Source organism: Carassius gibelio, chromosome B15, assembly GCF_023724105.1.
Source record: "Carassius gibelio isolate Cgi1373 ecotype wild population from Czech Republic chromosome B15, carGib1.2-hapl.c, whole genome shotgun sequence".
NCBI lineage: Eukaryota > Metazoa > Chordata > Actinopteri > Cypriniformes > Cyprinidae > Carassius > Carassius gibelio.
This window is the reverse complement of record NC_068410.1, coordinates 10,695,244-10,703,835: the sequence shown is the minus strand read 5'-3', so window position 1 is coordinate 10,703,835 and position 8,592 is coordinate 10,695,244. Positions and strand designations below refer to the sequence as shown.

At 34.3% G+C, this 8,592-nt stretch overlaps 1 protein-coding gene across 1 annotated transcript; it reads left to right on the top strand.

Moving 5' to 3' along the window:
* Positions 1–420: 420 nt before the first annotated feature.
* On the top strand, positions 421–8,098 carry LOC127972458 (phosphatidylinositol transfer protein alpha isoform-like). The gene is made up of 12 exons (XM_052575951.1): positions 421–588; positions 1,725–1,755; positions 3,971–4,119; positions 4,271–4,362; positions 4,480–4,487; positions 4,930–5,004; positions 5,165–5,248; positions 5,321–5,398; positions 5,481–5,591; positions 5,789–5,911; positions 7,114–7,174; positions 7,337–8,098. The coding sequence occupies exons 1-11, from the start codon at positions 572–574 to the stop codon at positions 7,159–7,161; spliced, it is 816 nt and encodes a 271-aa protein (XP_052431911.1). The 5' UTR covers positions 421–571; the 3' UTR covers positions 7,162–7,174; positions 7,337–8,098.
* Positions 8,099–8,592: the final 494 nt, after the last annotated feature.

The following is an 8,592-nucleotide window of genomic DNA, read 5'->3' as shown; positions in this document are numbered from 1 at the left end:
GTTTTTGCATTTTTTTTTCTTTTCTGGTTATGCATAAACCAATATAAAAATCTAAGATTATGAACTGCTTTTGAAGATCAGCAAATAGTACAGTTGATACATACGTGCTGAACATAAATTCATGTGGAATGGAGAAAGAAGTAATCTGAGTTCGTCATACTGACTGGAAAGTCAGGTCTAGGACAGGATATGCTTGGATCTAAATGCAAAAACACCTTCACACCCAAATCCCTCGTGTTGTAGTCTTATCCTAAATTTAAAACCAGCGGAACAAGAACATCTACCTTACATCCATGTGGACGCACAGTCACCGTTAAATATCTGGCAAGGGTGTGCCGCAAGGTTCTATGCGCGGCTCTTGCCCAATCAGATTCGCTCCTGCTCCGGTTTTCATGCGTGTGGGTGTGGTTGCGGCGCTCCTGTCGACATCTTTCAGGAAATGAATTTAAAGAAATTAGAAATCCAGGAACTTGAACTGAAACGAGTCACGGCGGGTTGGACCGAAGAGTCGAAGAATAAACTCTCTTTAAGTTAGTTTGAATGTTGTGCACGCGGAGCAGAAGGAGATAACATGTTGATAAAGGAATTGTAAGTATTTCAGTATGATTTAACTGCGCTGAAGTTTTGATCCCAGGCTGAACTTGACTCACGGGCGCATGTTTGTTAACTTTCACCGGCTTAATAAAAAGGATTTATGTTGATTTTTTTTTACTAATGAATTATGGATGTTTTTAAATCGCTGTGTTAATTATGTTATGTCCAATAATCTAAAATGTAATCTAAAATTATTTTTCAGATTATATTTTTTTATATTCCAGGCAATTTACACTAGCAGACATAATGAGTCATCAGTTTATGTGTTTTACAAAGTAAAAGAAAAGAGTTGACCTTTTTTGAAGTTACAAACTTCAGGTGTTTTGAATGTGATTGTCACATGTTACCATTTCGCCGGTCACGCGTCATAATTGCACCGTTGTGCACGTCATAGTGCACTTTGAGACTTATGTGCTGTAGTATACATATTAAGTGATTAAATCAAAAGTCCTATTATGACATTTATATTCATGTAACATGCAAGCTGCATTCTACCTGAGCTAAATGAGCTGTAAAATATTACATAAGCGTCATGTTATTACTGCCATAATGTTATTACTGCAATAACTTGATGTTAACTGAATATAGTAATGAAGAACTTTTAATTCGACAAGATTTACAACGTCACGGAAAACCTGGGAATTATCGGGGGATTTTAAAACACAGGAGGGGTTACACTGTGAGAAATAATCCTGGTTTTAAAAGATTAGTATTTATTTAACTTTTTTTTGTGGTGTTTGGTTGTAATAACATGTTCTGCAGATTCAGCTATTTTCAGTATGCAGAAATCAACCTTTTTTATTTTCAGCTTTGGTTTGTGACCAAATATTTTACCTATATGTAGTATCTTTTTCAAAGATACTAACTTTGAAACCACTCAATAGAGTAAACTCATTATGAAACAATATGATCAGAACATTTCTGTTTTATGACTGCAAAGGTCAGGATACTGAATAAAGCAACACCAGTTCTTAAAAACTGAAGTGCTCTGTTATTTATAAGATTATTAGTGCAGTTGTCTTCAGACGGTAAAAACAAGGAAATAAATGTGATTGAATGAATGAAAAGAGTTCAAAGGATGTCTCATGTTATTTTCGCTGACTCAATGGCCTTTCTCTTTTGTTTTTCAGTCGAATCGTCCTGCCCATTTCTGTTGAAGAGGTATGTAATTTTTACAGGTGCTGCTTTATGGGTTTTATTTTAGTCTAGTAATAATTTGAAAAGTCCATCTTGAGGCTCATGGATGTATTTTTGCCAGAATTATTCCGTTACTCTGTGTTTCCAGTCTCTGCCCAGTTTCTTCTGTTGGGCTGGACAGTTAAGACATTGCAGTGATGAACTGAAACAAATAGTCAGAGTTTTGTGGGACAGTGGCCTAGTTAACTGCAGGCTTGTATATAGCATACAAAGACAGACTGTAATTCATTGCAACCTGAGGCTCAGCTTATCAGACTTTATCAATTAACTATCTTTGCTCCAGTTTACCAAGCAAAGGTTGAATTAGTTTTGTCCCTGTCATTTCTTGCCCTCCCTGTTGTAGTATTTTGTTGATGTAGTCTGGTGTGTTTTTACCCTGCATATTTGAATGTCTTGTTCTGTATCTGTTGTGTTTGATTAATAAATCATTGTTGAAGAAGTCAGTTGTTTTTGTCTAAATGGCAGTTAAGGTTTGGCGTGTGTAGTTGCATTCCTTTCTGTTCACCTGTGCAAAAGACCATATAATACAGACCCAACCAGCTGAAACAGGAAGCACCTAAAGGATGTTACATTCTGGAAGCTGGTTGTGTAGATGAACTGAGTGTAGATGCAGTGTGAGGGGTGGGGGGGGGGGTTGCGATATGGAAAAATTATCATATTACTTTTTTTTATATATATATATATATATATCTCGATTCACGATTTCATCATAATTCTTTGTCATGTTGGCTTTACTATTTTGCAAGTTGTCTGAGCATTGCAGCCAAACTAATTTCTATATTATAAAGACAAAGCCTTGCAAGGTAAAAAATAAATAAATAAATAAATATTTGTTCTTATTTTTTAATAATAAAGATAAAAGAATGACAACGATACACATTACAACTACACATAATATACAAATAAAACAAACAATGCTTTCTTTTCAGGTACAATAGGTGTATTTAGCTGGGGCATTCAATAAATTGAATTAACAAATATAAAAAATAACCTTAAATAGTTCATCATAGTGTTTTATTTTTATACCACCATTTACTCACAACAGTGGTTTTAAACCTGAATGCATTTCTTTCTTCTTCTCAACATAAATGCCATTTTGAGTAACATTGAAAACCAAACAGTTGCTTGTCTGCAGTGACTTCCATATTATTTTTTGCTACTATCAAATTCAATGTTGACAAGCAGTTGTTTGGTTACCCACATTCTTCAAAATATCTTTTTGTGTAAGCTTTTGACTGCACAGTAATTCAGTAGCTTAATATCAGTTATTCACCAATATTTAAGATTATTTGAATCAGTAAAATCTATGTAAGATACTTAATTGTGCATGTTTATTTTTTTCTATTTTTCTGTTTAGCTTACAGTTGCTATCATCTAACTCTCACTTAAAGTTAACCTTTAAAAGCTATTCATTTTATAACACTTAAATCTTTAACAAACCTCAAACTTAATATCCATTTTTCATACTGTGCATAATAATTTTGTGATGCCTCAACACACTTGTACCATGTAACATTAATGGATAATGATTTAGTTGTTTTAATCTATTTAGACACAAACAGTAGCCTAGAAAACATTTATCCATTATTAGTCATCATGTGAAAAAGAATAATTTACTATAAACCAAACTTTTCAGTTTTTCATACTGTTCTTTATCATTTGAAGGTCTTAATTCAGTGTATGTAGTATTTTAAATTGATTGTTTAGTGTTTTATGTAAAAATGTTATTGAATTGTAATGGTTTTACATCATAACACTACTTAAAATTATCGGTTTATTACTAGAATTTGAATAAAATGTTTCAAATTTGTATCCAATGTCTCCAAAACTGCTAAAATATTTTTCTGCTTTTGCAGTTTATAGTGTTGGGCAGACATACATACAGAAGTACTGTACATTCATTTGCTGGAAGCATTACTCACCAGTTTCACTCTCTTCTATCACCCGATTATAGGTTTTGAACACTTCCTCTATAATTTTGTCTGTTTATGGCACAGCAGCCTGTATATGGCTATTTGTCTATGTAGATGTTAAATCGGCTCTCAGCACTGTACGCAGTTATGACATGCAAATCCACTTGGCAGAATGCATTCATTTCAGTGTGTTTTTGTCATTTAGAGGCGTTTTACTGTAACTTCCATATGACCAAGTGAAGTTAACATTATTCTCTCATCTGCAGTACCAGGTGGGTCAGCTGTACTCAGTAGCAGAGGCCAGTAAGAATGAGACGGGTGGTGGAGAGGGGGTGGAGGTACTGCAAAACGAGCCCTATGAGAAAGAGAATGGAGAGAAAGGACAGTACACACACAAGATCTACCACTTGCAGAGGTAATAATAATCATTCATTGCTAATTATTCAGTACTGTGGTCTGTATCGTAGGGCCATGTTATGATAATTTTTGTCAGGGCCATATCATGTGCTGTCTTGAAACATAGTCTGTATCTGACAGATATGTCTATATCTCTCATTCTTATGCAGTAAAGTGCCAACTTTTGTACGGTTACTGGCCCCTTCGTCTGCCCTGAGTATCCATGAGAAGGCCTGGAACGCTTACCCTTACTGCCGCACAGGTACCAGCCACAGCAGCACAGCTTTACTGAATATATTACAGCAACTGTACATTCAGAGCTCATTCAGAACTGTGTTTCTTATTTTTCATGTGCTCACTACATCATTCATCACTACAGTTCTTACGGTGAGTTTATGAGACACCTGTGTGTAATTAAAACTTATATTTATATTACTGTTAATAATCTGCATTTTATTACTCTAGATCAGGATTTATTCTTATATATACAAGCCTTTCATAAGTTGGAAGTTTTGCATTTATTTGACCAAAAATACAGTAATAACTTTATTATTGTATAATATGTATATATTTTCCCCATTTGAATATATCTTAAAATGTATTCCTGTGATGGCAAATATGCATTTCCAGCATCTTTTTCCAGAAATCATTCTTTGATGGAGAGAACATAAAGAAATAGTGTTAGTTTAAAATAGAAATAATTTGTAACATTATTAATGTCTTTACTGTGACTTTTGATCAGTTTAACTCATCCTTGCTGAATAAAAGTACAAATTTCTTTAGACCCCAGATTTTGTCTGTGTATCAAATGTGTTTTGTGTGTTTATAGAACGAGTACATGAAGGACAATTTTCTAGTTATGATTGAGACATGGCACAAGCCTGACCTCGGTGAACAGGACAATGTGAGTAGACCGTCAATGTTATACAGATAAATCCAGGTCATCATTTTGATTATGTAGCACCACAATAAGCAAAAAATCAATGTTGAATTGCAAGCTGCTGTGAGAGTCTTGATCTTGTAAACTAACTAACCATGTCCTTTTTTTGTTTTTGTTTTTGAAGGTTCATAAGCTTGACCCTGAACAGTGGAAGAAGGTTGAGGTGGTACACATTGACATTGCTGACAGGTCTCAGGTGGACACTAAGGTAAAGGGTTTTTACTTTAGATGTACGATCAGACTTTGAGACATGCTGACATTTTGATCTTCTTCTTCACAGGACTACAAACCAGACGAGGATCCAGCCACCTTTAAATCACAGAAGACTGGTAGAGGGCCATTAGGACCTGACTGGAAGGTGTGCATGGTTTCATGAGTTGTTTTCAGATAAATCTCTCCAGTCATTTTTTTTTGATCACGTTTGTTCCTGTGTATTGCAGAAAGAACTTCCCCAGAAGACGGACTGCCCTCATATGTGTGCCTATAAACTAGTCACTGTCAAGTTCAAGTGGTTTGGTCTGCAGAATAAAGTGGAGAGCTTCATTCACAAGGTGTAAATCTGTGAAATGCCTCATGCTGTGTTCAGTGTGACTCACTTTTATATCAATAGAATATCTGTTCTAACATCTTAGAGGTGTGGTTTAGAAAGATAAACAGTTAGGGTTTGTTCAGTTTATTAGAGGGTTTGGTGTTAATCTAATTTTAGTGTGGTGACTCATGAAACATTGTTTGTTTGGTTTTACTTCAGCAAGAGAAGCGTCTGTTCACCAACTTCCACAGGCAGCTCTTCTGCTGGTTAGACCGATGGATCCATCTGACCATGGAGGACATCCGCCGCATGGAGGAGGAGACGCAGAAAGAACTCGATAATGTGAGTTCAGCCACGTTTATAAAATCATTGAACACACTGAAGAACACAGACTACCAAAAAAATCTATAATGGACACAAGTTTTAAAATAGGATGCAGTACAGGCTTATTGATAGCTAAAGCTAATATAAATCGTTTTTCGTTGCAAAAAATGCTTTTCTTTCTTAGATTTTTTGGCTTGTTTCCAGCCCACCTATCTAAAAACTCTTAAATAAAGAATGATTTTCTAGACTAGTAAAAATTGTCTTGTTTCTAGAAAAAAACAAATCCAAACTCAGTTTTTTGCTTAGAACAAGCAAAATAATCTGCCTGTGGGCTAAGAAGAGGAATCTTATTTTAAACAGAAAATTTTGTAAATTTGACTTATTTATTATTATTTTATTATTTATTATTATTTTTTTCTTAAATAATTGTTTGCAGTGTTGTTAATTGAAGTAAAGCCGAAATAAAATATAAATATTGTGTAAAAAACTTAAAACCCTTACTTTTTTGCTTTGGCAGCTGGCACAAAATACATAAAAAAAATTATTATTACTATATTAATAAAAAAAAAAAAAAAACTAAATAAATGACAAAATTAATAAAACTTAAAAATTAAATGAAAACTAAAAATATAAAAGCTACTAAAATAACGTCGATGCACTGAAGATCCTTGTTAATGATGCTATTCAACATTGGTCAGAGGAGATATTTAATCTGTATTTAATGTAAAGCTGCAGTCCCTAACTGTTTTTGTGTTCAAAATTGACTACATTTATATATAAACGAGTACACCATGTATGAAATGTTTTTGGCTTGTCCTGAATCACTTTTAGGTCGGGTGGGTGTCGCTGTGGAGTAGTCTGCGTGATTCCTCATCAACATAAACAGAGAGAAGTAGCTCCGGCTACAGTGTTCTGCTGCAAGACATGCACAGTTCTGTTTATTAACCGCTAGAGTGCCAAAAATTACAGACTGCAGTGTTGAGAATAATTAATCAATAGAAAATATTAGAATTTATACGGCTTGTGCCTAAATAAGTTAAAACACTTAAACACTAAACACTAAAATCAATCAATATGAGTGCTACTAGTGAATTTAAGCGGTATTGTGTAATGCTAAAGATTACAATTAACAATTTTAAGTTATTAATAGTAAAAGTAAAATGAGCATGCGTAATTATTCCAATATTGAGAAGTCTGAAATGGTCTTTTATCTACTATAGATGAGAGAGAAGGATCCAGTGAAAGGGATGTCTGCCGCAGATGAATGATGCAGCTGATACTGTGAGTACAGCTCAACTGATGCTTTATGTTTAAAATAACAGCTAATTTAATTATTATATGGATTATATAACATTTATTTGGATAATTATAATGTTCTTTGTTTATATGTTTTTATTTATATTATTTTCATGTTATTTTTTTTTGTTATATTTGTATTTTCAGATGTTGCAGCTGTTCGGTTGTGTCCTAGTATTGGAAGATGTCTCTGCAGTGTGACGGCTGCTCTCTCTCTCTCTCTCTCTCTCTCTCTTCACTCCAGTAGATTTTCTCCTTTCTTCACATCTGCACCCAGGACATCCCATCCAGAGGTGTTTCTTACACTAATAAATAGCACAAAAAAAATGTTCAGCCCTTGTTTCTGCCCTATGTCGAACTTTTTATTTTGAAAGTGTTTCATAGATATGTTTACCAATCTTTTTTTTTTTTTTGACCGGCATCAGCACTTGTTCAAATAAGCCCTCACTACCTGTATCACCAGCATGTTAATGTGTTTACATGTTTCTCTAACAGACGTTTCCACCCTTGATGTATTTACTGCAGGTGTTATTTTCTATTTGTACAAGATGAAGCTGCCTCATGACAAATCACCATGAGTTTCTGGTATTAGCGGGTTGCAGCTGACCCATTGTTACTCATAAGCCACTTTTCTCAGGACTTTTAGTAGATCTGAAAGGACTAAATTGTACTTGTGTGGTAATGCCAGGTTTACAGTCATGACGTAATAAACATGTTTTGGGCTATGCATTGTGCCTCTGTCATACGAGGCTTAATTATGAACTGTATTCACGTGTTTAAATCGTATTCTGCTGTTCTGTTTTACTTTTTCTTTAAGACTCTGTGTTTATTGGGCTCGGATACAGTGTATTACTCGTTCCATAATCATGCCTCATGACCTGATAATGACATTAAAAAGAATTTATATTATTAATGTCTGTAGTGTGTATTCATTCAGTGGTCTCTTTGGTATGCGGGGATATAGAGAAAAAATTTAGTAAATAAAGTCTTTTTTTTTTTTTTTCATATGGATACATTTTTTGTTAACCACATTATGATGTTTACTTGGGGGTTATTGTGTATTTATGTCCAGCTTCCAGCGTTCGTTTAATAACTGATTATTATGGATTGATTGACAGCTCACATTTACCAATTTTCAAATTCCAAACTACATTTTGGAACATAATTTCATGATGGTTTAGTCTAGACTCCACCAGCGATGTGTGCTTAGAAGTCTGCAAGTAATTTAAATGTTAAGTGATACACCATTTTAGGTTGGTGTATCCCTTTAAGTAACCGAAATACCAAAACTCAAAATATTCCGCCCCTAACCCTATTATACATAAACTTAAAAAGCTATGTCGTAATCATAAGCACAGTCAGGTGGTTACCAAAATTCTTTTTTGGAACGGAGCGGTTAAAAA